The sequence below is a fragment of the Maylandia zebra genome, linkage group LG10 (genome assembly GCF_041146795.1).
Source record: "Maylandia zebra isolate NMK-2024a linkage group LG10, Mzebra_GT3a, whole genome shotgun sequence".
In the NCBI taxonomy this organism is placed as follows: domain Eukaryota; kingdom Metazoa; phylum Chordata; class Actinopteri; order Cichliformes; family Cichlidae; genus Maylandia; species Maylandia zebra.
The window spans coordinates 12,074,510-12,087,335 of NC_135176.1; the positions used below are offsets into that span (position 1 = coordinate 12,074,510).

A 12,826-nucleotide genomic window follows, 5' to 3' on the forward strand; every position below is an offset into this window, starting at 1 on the left:
CTAACTGAATCATTGATAATGTTATTACTTCCACCTCTATTTTTTCTGCAATGACAAATCAAAAGGTCTGCAGTAAAAACAAAGGTCAAGGCTGTTTAACCTGCTCGTGGCCCCCACGTAAAGAAATGAAATTCATGAAACTGGCATGATTTGGCATGCCACCGGGCAATGTATCTGTGGCGTTCAGGAGTTTGTAGTGAAGCCCTTCCAAATCTGCCTTACTATCACTGCATTGCTAAAATGAAAGAAACAACTCATCTCCCAATGCGTGTTCTGTTTTTATCAGCAGATGAGAAGAAGATGGCTATTAAGCACTTGTTAACATTTTCTCTTCCCAAGGCTATCCCTGGGTGTGTCACTTCCATGATTCTGTGGCTCAGGGTGCTCCTCATGGTTCAGTCAGTCAACAAGTTAATCTTTGAAGAGTTAATGTGGGTGGGAATTGTGGGGGCAGCACCCCCACCCCTTCTTGCTGACAGAAAGCTAACCAGGTCAGTGCTTTAATTCGAGTCACAGGGGATACAATTACTCCCCCACCATGACATTCATCTGCAGCTCTATAGTGCGAACGGCTGCGCACGTCCGTGTGCACGCGAGCATTATAGCACGTCTCTTTGGCTCTCTACTGAAGTGAGTAAAAATGCATTGAATATTCCCATTGTTTCTAAATTCATTCAGAAAATATTGCCTTGAGTGCAGTGCATCAACTTGAAAGCTATATGTTGTCATGTGTTCTGAGAAACTGAGATGAGGGAGAGTGAAGAGTGTGCTAAAAGACTCTGTAATTCGATTTTGACTCTTCTTCTATAGCATCACTTGTACATTAGAAAGTCCCCCCTGACTTTTCCACAACCCTTCACAAGAAGCGGTAAACCTTTCCATCCATTATAATATTCGACAATGGTATACCTTTTTTATTTTTCTTTGTAAATTATATGCTCTGTGTGTTTCATTCATTTCATTTTCTTTCATCAGCGGTTTATTAAGACAACTGAATTTCCATTTTATCCTAATTGCTTACAAATGCTTCTACAATTTGTCAAATCAGGATACACAAATAAATATGTGGCAAGCACAGGGATTTAGGAGAAGGAATTCCGCTTTGCACTGTAATATGCAAACAAAAAATCAGTCCCCCATATGTGTGAGCAACAGCAAAGCAATGGTTTTTCTCCCACGTCTTATCTTTAATTAACAAACACAAAGATAAGCTTTCTGTCTGTCTGTGCCATCTCTTCTTTATCTTTAGCTCTCCTCTGGATGCGCTTCCTGTGAACAGCAGAAAGGGAGATCCATAACTTGTATCATCAAAAGTAATATTGGAACTCCAAAGAAAGCTGCCATTAATAATAAAAATAAAAAAGCCCACAGAATCCACTTTCTTGGGTTAGCCTGTGAATGGTTTCATGCTCATGATAAGAACCTTTCCCTCCCGCTCTCTCTCTAAACTGAAGCCGCTCTCTGTCACCAGGTACTTTCTCGCTCTGGAATGTTTTTCAGCCGTTCAAGTGCTCTTTCATGAAGGCCAGAGAGGTATTGAGAGGGCTTCAAGTTTGCAGCGGAGTAAAGATCGGTTAAATTAGTCCACCTCCTGCTCAGATGCTTCTTTTATTCTGTGGGTCAGTACTTACCTCCCTGTTTACCCACATAAATTGTTCCCTCTCCCTGCGCTCTGTCTAAGCTCTTTCTCCTACACAAGTGTCTGTGTGCATTGTGAGAAAGAGGGAAAAGGAATTTTATCAGTCAGATCAGATATTCTAAATGCCGTACTGATGGAATAAGTTAGACTAAATCATAGAAGAGTTCATGATCCGGCTGCTTACATACCACACAGACTGAAATGAAAGGGCTGCAGCTGGAGCCACAGCTTCTGCAACCACTTACAAAGCAAAGGTGACATCTGCTGGCTAAAACAATGAACTTTTTACATGCAGATTTAGACTTACTTTTACTGCAGTTTTTTCTATTGTAGATTTAATGAAATTGAACCTGATCATCATGAAATATGTTACAGATAATTATATTATTAAATAGTTACTTTATAGTGACTCTATAATGTTTTATTCAAGGTTAAATAACATGCGTTTCATCTTTCCGGTTTAACTAACACACCCCCAGCAAAAGGTAAAGACTTGATAAAAAAGCCACTAACAATTGTAGACTTGAAATATTATTATTATCATCTTTAAATCTTAAAATCAGTTTGTCTGTTTGTGTGAAAAAAAATCAAAAGGCAGAGAGATCTATTATGAGGTTACATCATTTAAAAAAAAAAAAATCAAATTGAAAAAAAAGTCTATGTATCTCTTTTAGTATTTAATATTTTCTTATATAAGTAAAGCGATTCCACAGACAAACACTTTCCTTCTTTTTACACCAGCAGTTATTCTTGCCCGACCTTGAATGCAAAGTATTTCCACAAAGGATAAGATGACGTACGCAGATGAGTTTGAAATGCTTTTGTTTTTCATAATTAAGGGAAAGAAAGACTTGAATAAAAGTATGAACATCTCTTTTTCTTTTTTAAAAAAAAATGACAAATGGATGGTCTGATGTTTGTTTTTCCCTTTATGACACATGTTAATGCATAATCACACATGAGCAACACAGTCAAAAAGTAAATGATATTATTATTTCTTGTATAGATTTTATATTTCATGACATGTAATATAGAGATAGTTAATTGCACTGTTTGAATCAACATGTTTGTACCATAACTTTGCTTTAGTTTTACTCACCCCCAACCCATAAGTATAAATTAACTTACAAATAAGTCTCTTTTTTTGCACATTTGTCATTATTACTATTAAATAATAAAAGTCATCCCTAAAATTGATAATCAAATTACCTGATAAGCAACATATAACGATAAAAAAGAGACTGAAAGGCTGCTGCACTTCATGTCTTTGAAATGACTAAGCAAAGCCGACCCTGCAGAACTTTAATAGTGCAATAAAAAGAACTGATCTTAGAAAGGATATGAGTACAGATATGTCCTCAAATTCTGTTATGGATAAATACTCAAAACTAAGTGGCACTTCAAATGTGCATAAAAATATTCAGTATCTCCAATTCTGTAACATAAATACGCAAAAATAACTCTCACTGGATAACATTTCTAAAACCTTGTGATTCTTGTGAAATCAGCCACATTTAGAGTGTGTCCATGCAGCAACTACACCAGAATCAGATGTAATTTTAACATATTTTTTTGTTCTTTATTATAACAGGAGATTAGACAATAAAGCTAGTAGAAGACAGATATTGTAATGAATAAATACAATCTACCCTGCAGAGCTTAAGTTCATATACAAGGATAAATATTCAAAACTATGTTGAACTTTCAATATCTGTAATTCTGTAACATAAACAAAAAAAACCATCTTTGTCTCTGGCTAGATCAAATTTTTATAAAAACATATCATAGGCTGTAACCCCTAAACCACACAGTTAGAACACAGTTAGCGCTGAAATCAGGACAAAGGTGATGGTTTAACACTGGCTCTAAAGCCAAATGTAAAATAGTATTTGAAGACACGGCAGAGAGTTTGATCTCTGAGGCCGTATATGAGTGGGCTCAAGCACTTTGGGAAAATGATGAGACCCACAAAGAGGACGTACTGAGCATGAATAGCCATATCAGGAGGCACTTTCAACATCATGCTGGGGTTTATCATATTGAACAGGGTGGAGGTGAGATACAGCCACAGCTGAAGCAGATGTAGCAGCACTGTCTTGGGTGCCTTATTGGTATGACGCCCTCTAGATGAGGCTGACTTCACAGTGATCATGATTGCAGTGTATGTATAGATAATAATCATACTCACAAACACAAAATAGAGAATGGTGAAGGCCATGTTTAAAGTCACATAAACTTCTAGGCGAAAAACACTGTTTCTGATGCAGAACGACTGCATAGGGAAGATCGTCTTCTCCATCCTGACAAACAGGAAAAGTTGTATGAATGAGTCTAAGGACGCCACTATCCACATAACGGCAATGGCTTTACCCGTCGACCTCGGCGTGGCAAAGCTGGGGTGCCTCAGCGGAAAACAAACTGCAACATATCTCTCCAAAGACATCACGGCAAGGTTGAGAGGAGACATTTTAACAGTGACGGCCGCAAGCAGTGAGACAAAAACACAAACATAGTTGATCATTCTGACCATCATCACGGCAAAGATGTAAAGCAGCATAGTCAGCAGCAGCTGCACAGAGTCACACATGAGCAAATGACCAAACAGGATGTACCGGGAGGACTCTAGTAACAGAGGCTTCTTCAACAGGGCAAACATCATGATGGCATTTACATACAGGAAGAAGAAACACGGCAACATAGACAGCGCAGCTTTGACTGAAGTCTGAAACGGCAACGACTGGAACTCGGCCGTTGTGGCATTCATGACTGCAGTTTCGCACCGTGTCTGCAAAGGCATGAAAAACACAAACACGGACTGATTTTTAATATTATAAACAATTCCGAAAAGTGTAGATTGTGCAAGATGATTCTGTCAAATATCACAAAAAAAAAAAAACAGCATCAAAGTGAGAATTATGTGCCAAACGTAGATGGATAATATGAAGTTATATGCTTTGTAGACATATTACTTACATGTCACCTGTATGGTTTGACTTCATTTGGCAAACACGTTTCGGTGAACAAATGTGAGGAAAGAAGAGCAGCCTGTCATGTCCTTTTTATAGGTGAGCCATGTCCTGACATCACCATCTGTATCAGCGTCACAACCACTCAATACTCTGCATTAGCTGTGGAGTGAAAGTTTGGCCAAGTTGTCTAACTGATGTTATCTTTCCATCTACTTTTTACTCCACTTACCATTAAAGGATATCACACAGTTTGTTCTACATTCTGTGACCTTCACTTGTTTTGTATATATTTCTCCTGTTTTGTTATTTATTCCTGCTGTCTTACCATTTACATGTTATTCATGCACAGTTGGTGTGGAACACCCATAATTTTATTGTACATGTACAATGACAATAAAGGGCTCTTCTCTTCTCGTGACATTTTCCTGTTTAGGGAACTGTGCAGGAATTAGATATCCATTTTAACATATTTTGTTTTCTTGAAATTTTATAATTATCATTCAAAAAGAGCATGGGAGAAGACATGCAGCAAATTACCTGGGGTGATTATACCCAGACCTCTGTTGTTGCGCTACAGCACACAAGCTGCCTGCTCAACCCAGTGAGCTGCACCAACACTCCAGAAGCAGATATTCTTTTAATAGGCAGTTTAATGTGAGTCATTAAAGAGATCAGTGATGCTGTTTGAGTTTGATCTGTGAATAGTTGATGACACAAATAAGCCTGAAAAGGGAATCACATGACAAACATATATTTAATATGCCGTTTGTGGCAGCAGATATGAATTTTAAAAACATTTCTTTTTTCTTTTGGGTCTAACGCTGCTGGAGGCTTGTTGTTTTTAGTTCTTTTTGCTGACAGCACTAATATCACCTTACTCTTGTTTTTCATAATAAGATGATTCACCTAGACGATAATAAAACCCAACTGGATCTTTTCAGTCAGATTGTAAGAGAAAACAGTAACTCCGGGCATTTCTTCATGGATCCTTGATTAATGTACATTATGCTTTCAAAACCAACAGAGAACAGAAGTGCAGTGTGACACAGATTGTAATTTTCTTTTCTTCTTTTCTAAAACAAAGCAAATAAAAAATGAAACATAATTTGCTGCGCCCATAAACTTTGCCCCAAGCAGCCATTATTTCAGTCAAATGAGTCACCAGAGAAGCTAAGGCAAAGAACAAACAAACAAACAAAAAAAAACTACAGTTTTCTTATTTATTTTTGTGGCCCAGTCCCACTGATACCTGCTCTATTTTGTGCAGAGGAAAACTGTCTTGAAAGCTGGGCCTTAGGTACAGCTCCAGAGGACAATGTTATATCATGAGTGCCCATTACATTAAATCTAGTGAGCTTGCTGGGCTCAGTTCTGCACTGTTTGTTGAAGGCAAGCAATATGAAGGCATTTCAGATTTGTTTATAGCAGGGATCCTAAAGATTTGATCACGCAGTGCCAATTCAGTGAGCTAATGTATTATTTATTTGCTATTATTTGTAATGTCTGTTCAAAGGAGTCGTCAATTACGCCTTACGTATGTAGAATTGAACTCAAAGTAGAAATGTCATTACACTACATAGTGACCTTTTTTTTACTCACATCAGGTCTGTTTTATCCTCTGAGGATCATGAATTGTGTCATATTGCGAGATTAGGTATTAAACACCCTGGCCCATCAATACATTGGACAGATATTCACTATAAGGTAATATCATGTAATATAGTGGAGTTTTATTGATAGAAGGGACCAATTTGTTGACCCCGTTTTAGTATTTCAGCACCACTGCATCATGGACAGCTCCTGCATTTTCATGAGGCTGGAGTTGTGTAACTAACGCTGACAGCGAAGTTGTTTTTTGCTGTATTTTTTTCTTCTTTTCTAAAAAAATAAATAAATCAATCAATAATAAAAAAAACAAAAACATAATTTGCCGGGCCCATAAACTTTGCCCCTGTTGGGAGCGGTGCACGTCAGCTCTGTTTACAGACTCGGATCACAAAATAATCTCAGAGGCTTCAGCTCTTTGGAGGACAGTCATTATGGCTCATTAATAATTCAGGTGTTTATACTGCACATCTCTGCAACATATTTCTCACTCTGATAATTCACTGTGGGACAATTAAAAACCTTTTGTTATTCCACGGAGTGTATGAAGGACATGAGGAAAAAGATGTCACCTTTTTCATAAAGTTTAGAAATTGCAGCCAACCTTGGATTTCTAATCTGCAGAATCTCAGACTTGTTTGCATATCTGTGATGATTTTGTAAAAGAAATGTTTAATACAATTTCATACTGCCACTGATCCGGCTAATTACATACATGAGCTACACATGCTTCACAAAAAATAATGATGGGAATGAATGCCATGGTAATATCATGAATGATTGTACAGCATAAATCTCGTATCCACACTGGCTCAAATGTGCACATTTTCTCTGCTAATATTTGGTTGAACCCCTGTTGGCTAGTTGGACCTCAACTACATGCTTTTGGTAGCCATCAACAAACTTCTGGCGTAATTCTGGCTGAATATTTTTACCACTCTTTTTGACAGAAATCATGTAAATTTTTGGGTTTCTTGGCACAGACCAACTTTTAAATGCAGTGGACATATTTTCAGTAGTGTCGAGGATACTCACTGTTAGCGTGCTTTATACATTCCAAAACCGATTTTAACATCATTTTCCTGCTGGAACACCCAACTGTGTCCAAGATTCAATAATCTAGGTGTTGTAAACAATGTGTTGAAACATTGCTGGACAAGAGCTGAATGTGCCATTCAGGCTTTTACAAACTGGGGCACCTGGTCAACTTAATTCACCTACTGGATAAAAAAGAAAAAAAAAGGGACTAACAACCAGAACTCACTCAGAACAGCAGAACGTTCTAGTAGTTATTCTAGTGCGAACAGCATAGAAACGATAGAAAACTAGAATTAAGTACAACATGCATATTAACACGCACATATTAAAAGACTGGGTGACACTACTGGCTGTATCCATCTTTAATCACTGTTTAAATTCAAACATTAAACACACATTAATAATGATGCAATCACTCAAAATAAAACAGGAGAACATTACAAATCAGAAATTTAAAAAAAATATATAAACAAAAAGGAAACATACAAGCAAATCTGATGATTTAAAATAAAAATAAGGCAAAGCAGAAAGGCAAAAATATCAACATGACAAAAGCATAATAATAATAATAATAATAATAATAATAATAATAATAATAATAATAGCAGCTATATTTTCCTTAATTGGACAATGATGTTGATAAATCTTGAGACACTTCTTCTACGGCTGCTGGCTATATGTAGACGCAAAACTGGAAATTAGCTGCAGAAAAAGATAAGAAAAATGGAATCAAGTAAGATTAGGTGAATTCTTCATGTGTCTCTACCATTACCATTTATTCCAGCCTCCCTGACAGGAACAAGCAAGGATAAATTCCTTATCAACCAATTTAAAAATCTAGATTTTTATTGTTAAAGCAGAACTGAAACGATTATCATATTATTCTACATATATTTAATGCATCTCTTGGAAATTTAACAACCTCATTCCTTAGTAGTGAGCTCACTTACCACAGGTATCCCTCCTTAAACTCAGTGAATTTGTGCCGAACCATAAATGTTGCTAGTGCATCTGCTACCTAGCAACAGATGTCAGAGGAGCAAGTTAAAACATTGAAAACAGACATAACAACACGCAGCACGCATACATAAATATATAACGTTATGGGCCTCTGACATGAGTACAGTGCCAGTAAATTCGGGTAAGAACGCTCACTTTCTCAGGTGCATCCTCGTGAACAGCGTGACCGCACTGAGGGAGGACCTGCATCTGAAACTTTCCTGCAAACAAATAATATTTTTTTAAATGCGTTTATTCTTACAGAAAATTGCAAAAAAAAGGGAGAAACAATCTGTGCACTTTACCCTGCATCTGTCCAATGGTAAGATCTTTGTCAAGCCTGTCTATTCCTGTACAACGAGATAAGTCAGGCGTGAAACTGTGCAGTCAGTGTGTGTGTCCTATTTAAACTACTAGATATTTGAGAAAAAAAAAAAAAAAAAAAAAGAATAAATCAAACCTGCGAGAAGGAGCAGTTTTGGCACAGGGGTGGTGAGAAAGAGGGCAGACAGACCCTTGAACCAACCCTCCCAATATTTTTCTGTCTTGGAAAGCTCTACTCTCCAGGTGAAGATGCTCTCCTTTTTCGTCTGTGTGAAAGAATTCAAATACTCTTTTATAGCTTTCAATCTCTTTCCAAAACACTTACAGATGACAAGAGAAAACTAAGAAGCAAGAGACCAAACCTCCTGGTCATCCTCCTTTGCTCTTTTCTTGCTGGATTCTTCTTCTGCTTCCTCATCTTCCTCTTCTTCTATAATACCTTCACCAATGCTATTAGACACCCCTGAACTGCTGCTGGATTCCTCACATCTGTAAAAGTCACAAGAGAGGAAATTGAAATGGTCAGTTAAAGCCACAAACCCACACGGAAAAAACTGCAGAGAAGAGAGAGCCCAGACACACTTTTTCACTTGGCCTCCCATGGACACCCGGGCTGACTCGATGTTTCGGATCTGGCCGCTCTTCACACTGAAAGGAAAAAGGTGAAGAACACCTTTAGGCACTTGTATACAACAATTAAGAATTGAAGCTCTTCAAGGTAAGGAACTGCAACGAACAAATAAATAAATAAAGAAGTTATTTCAGTGTGCTTTGGACAAATAACACTTGGCACAATTTGCAAACTAAAAGACAGAATATATATGTATGATGTAATCTAATCAAACAAAAAGATGCAGCAGTGTGGCTCACTGTTTAACATTTACCTCCACTCAATCGCATTTTCCAGAGATCTAAATGTTTTTGGCCGACTTCTGAGGAAATTCTGCATACTGTTCAAAGCATCCATTGCTGTCCCTGAGTGTTAACACAAACAAAATTATTTAACAAACCCACAATTAGTGCTTATGGCATTTATTAACAATATTCAGCATAATAACTTACATTTTACATCATTAAAAAAAACTAAACAACTAACAAAAAAAAAAAAGAAGAAAGAAATGGCAAATGCTTTCATAAAAATCAATGAGAGCATCCTGTACTGGAAAAGACCCAATCATGTGATCTGCTCATGTTGTTGCATAGACTCGTGCACACAGTTAAGTGTTTAAGTATACTCATTGTTTTTCTTTGTTCCCAGTATTGAGAACATTGATTAGCATAATATTTGTTCAAGTGCTCTTAGTAGAACAAGCCAGTCACTGATCAAATTTGGACTGTTAATGAAGTTGTACTGACATGTGACTTTGCCCATTCAGAATAGAAGAACAACTTGTGGATCATTTAAGCCATTTTCAGTCTCCTCAGTAAGGGCCTCAAAGTAACTGCCCAAATAAGTGACCTGAGGCGTTACCAAAGCAACTCGCAGGATTTGTCTTTAACGACTTTGGAAATATGCACTTATCTGTGGAGCTTACCCTCTACGACGTCAATGACGCACAGACCAAGCAGGGATGGTATATGATTGGCAGTGGCAGTGTGAACTGCAATGGCCCCTCCCATGCTGTGTCCAATAAGCATGATTGGAGGTGGGTTGTCTCCATAAAGTGCCTCCACCACTTTGCCAATATCCCTTTGGGGAAGAAAAAAAAAAAAAGAAGCAAGAATATAACCTGTCAGCCTGTTTTTCAGTTATGATTGAAACTCTAATCAGGAAGCTTGTAACTACTTTTTACATTTTACACCGCAATCAATAATCCAAATGTGAGCCACAGGAAGTCACCACACTCTTCCCACTTTTAATGAGCGGTGAAATCAAAACTTTCTTAATTAAACTCATGCCTGCTGGATCATCACCACCTTCTGTGGCGTCCCATATGTTCCTGTGATGTAAACCCAAGAAGCAGATGTTTAAAAACCATTCCCACAAAAAACTGTGTTCTCTTAAAGACTTACTTCGCCATCGTATCTGCAGAGAGATCTTCAGGATTTTTCACTTTAGTGTCACCTGCAGGTGATGACAGAGATTTAACTCATTTGATCCATGTACGCTGAGGCAAAGAATGCCATAATCCTCTAACCACGTGCAAAAATAAAAACTTGCTGTGTCCTGCAACCTACCATGAGCTCGGAGGTCCATAGCTACCACCCTGCAATTAATCCTGCTGTATATGATGGCCTGCAAGAACATAGATAAAAATCATTTCAATTAAATAGATCACAGACGATATGTTGACATTAAAAAAAAAAGCTTTATAAATATTCTGCCCAACATTGCTGTTAACTTTAATGTAGACTGCTAACAGATCATAAAGGGTCTGTAATAGTTATGAAGCTCACAGTGAACACCGCCCAGGATAGTGCAGAATGGCCTCCTCCGTGAAGCAGGAGCAGCACAGGACCATGGGAGCCACTGCAGTAAATTCTGAAAATGTTCACAGTGGTCAAAGAAATACTAATTGAAAGAATAATGAAGTAAGCAGATGCTCGTCCAACAATAATGCACATTAATCTTCTGCATATACTCTAGTCATATAGCACAATGATATCAGGAGTTAAATCTGAAGACTTGGACCCAAAGTGTGTGTCATTCATGCTCAATTTCCTCTTACAAACTGGAACAGCAGTCAAGGATATATCTTTGCCGTTTTCATTTTCCACCACTATGTCTTCCATGGTTTCAAAATACTGACTCCAGGGCAGAGGAGAGAAATCTCTCTTACGCCCAGGTCTGTAAATAAAAAGAGCAAAAGTAAATAAGTAACCGAATCCATGTATGATGTGACTCAACACTGCAACAGGACTGTTAAACTTTGTAGAAGCAATTGAAAGACAAAAAACCCTCCAGACTAAAAATAACTCTCCCCTTCTTTTCACATCATCAAACATTGCAATAATAACAAAATAGAAAAATAAACAAAAAGACAAAAAAAAATAATAAAAAACAAAACAGAATTTTCAGACTGAAAGGATATCCTTTTAAATTTTAAATGCTAACACGCAAAAGCGCCAGGCTAAATCAATCAGTGGTGTATAACACTGATTATCTAAACTCTGGTAGCAGATGCAGCTAACCTAGCCGGGCTAAAGCAATCAGTTACGCAGTGCAATTCAGTGAGTCTAAATATACGATTACACTCCCTGGCTTTGGGAATAAAAAAAACACAACCGGCGTGATAGTGCACACAACTAAACAAATAAATGCTAAGATCCTAGCTAACTCACCCCATTTTCATTTTGGAGCCAGACTGAAAACCACCTGCCATGGGAGGTCTGGAGGCTAACAGGTTCAAATGCAACTGTTTCTCCATGTTGTCAAAAGTGAGGCCGGTCTTTGTCAGGAACTCTTTGATGTGACCTTCTCTCGCTTTCGCAGCATATGATTTTCTTCGACACCTACACCGATGTTAGCCAGACATTGGTTAAACTGCGTTTGCCTGGCAAGCTAACGGCTAGCGTTCTTCTTCTTCGGCAGCTGAAATGACGGTCTCTTTTTCTCAGATGATTGACGCAGATTATTTCACAGCATCGTCGCCATCTACTGGCTACAAATTCAACTGCAATTCAAAAGCGGCTTACACTTCATAGCTCTCAGCAGTTCGGAGTACCGTGAATGAAAGTCAGACTCTTTACACTAAAAACTGAGACTGATTATTATGAATATCAAGTGTAAACCGAGTAACGTATAGTAGCGTGATAGCTAGCGCTGTCAGTTTAAAGCAAAAAAGGAGGTGGGTTTAAGTCCATCTGCCCCCTTTGCAGACTGCATTACCTGGCCTCAACGTACCGCGGCCTCAACTTAAAGATACGCATGTTTGAGAAACAAGTGATTTTTAACTAGCTGTAGGTTTGAGTTGTTGTCTGCCCTGGGACGGACTTGTGCGGGTTGTATCTTCCTCTCTTGCCCTGTGACAGCGCGAAAAGCCTTAATCCCCCCGTTGTGATCCCTAACTGGATAAATGGATGAAAACGGAGTAATGGGCAAAAAAATGTAGATATTTTTATTCCACCCATATTTTTGGTCAGCTAAATTCAGGTAATCCTATTTATTTATTTATTTTATAATACTAAAGCTGTTTTTCATTAACAATGGGATTATGTTAACAGAACTTAAACATGCTGTTTTATATTATCCTAACTTAATATTCTTACCCTATTTATATGTGATTTTAAATAATAAATAAACAGTGTAGAA

The 12,826-nt window shown here is 37.8% G+C and overlaps 2 protein-coding genes across 2 annotated transcripts; both read right to left on the reverse strand.

Annotated features, from left to right (window-relative positions):
- Nucleotides 1-3,473: 3,473 nt before the first annotated feature.
- LOC143420716 (odorant receptor 131-2-like) lies at nucleotides 3,474-4,403 on the reverse strand. The gene has a single exon (XM_076888825.1). The coding sequence runs from the start codon at nucleotides 4,401-4,403 to the stop codon at nucleotides 3,474-3,476; it is 930 nt and encodes a 309-aa protein (XP_076744940.1).
- Nucleotides 4,404-7,598: 3,195 nt separating this feature from the next.
- On the reverse strand, nucleotides 7,599-12,148 carry ppme1 (protein phosphatase methylesterase 1). Its single transcript, XM_076889044.1, has 14 exons — nucleotides 11,857-12,148; nucleotides 11,267-11,362; nucleotides 10,972-11,062; nucleotides 10,753-10,810; nucleotides 10,588-10,639; nucleotides 10,110-10,264; nucleotides 9,459-9,549; nucleotides 9,157-9,222; nucleotides 8,937-9,063; nucleotides 8,711-8,840; nucleotides 8,556-8,600; nucleotides 8,407-8,471; nucleotides 8,202-8,269; nucleotides 7,599-7,953 (listed from the first exon to the last, which is right to left on the reverse strand). Exons 1-14 carry the CDS (start codon nucleotides 11,940-11,942, stop codon nucleotides 7,950-7,952), a joined length of 1,134 nt encoding a protein of 377 aa, XP_076745159.1. The 5' UTR covers nucleotides 11,943-12,148; the 3' UTR covers nucleotides 7,599-7,949.
- Nucleotides 12,149-12,826: the final 678 nt, after the last annotated feature.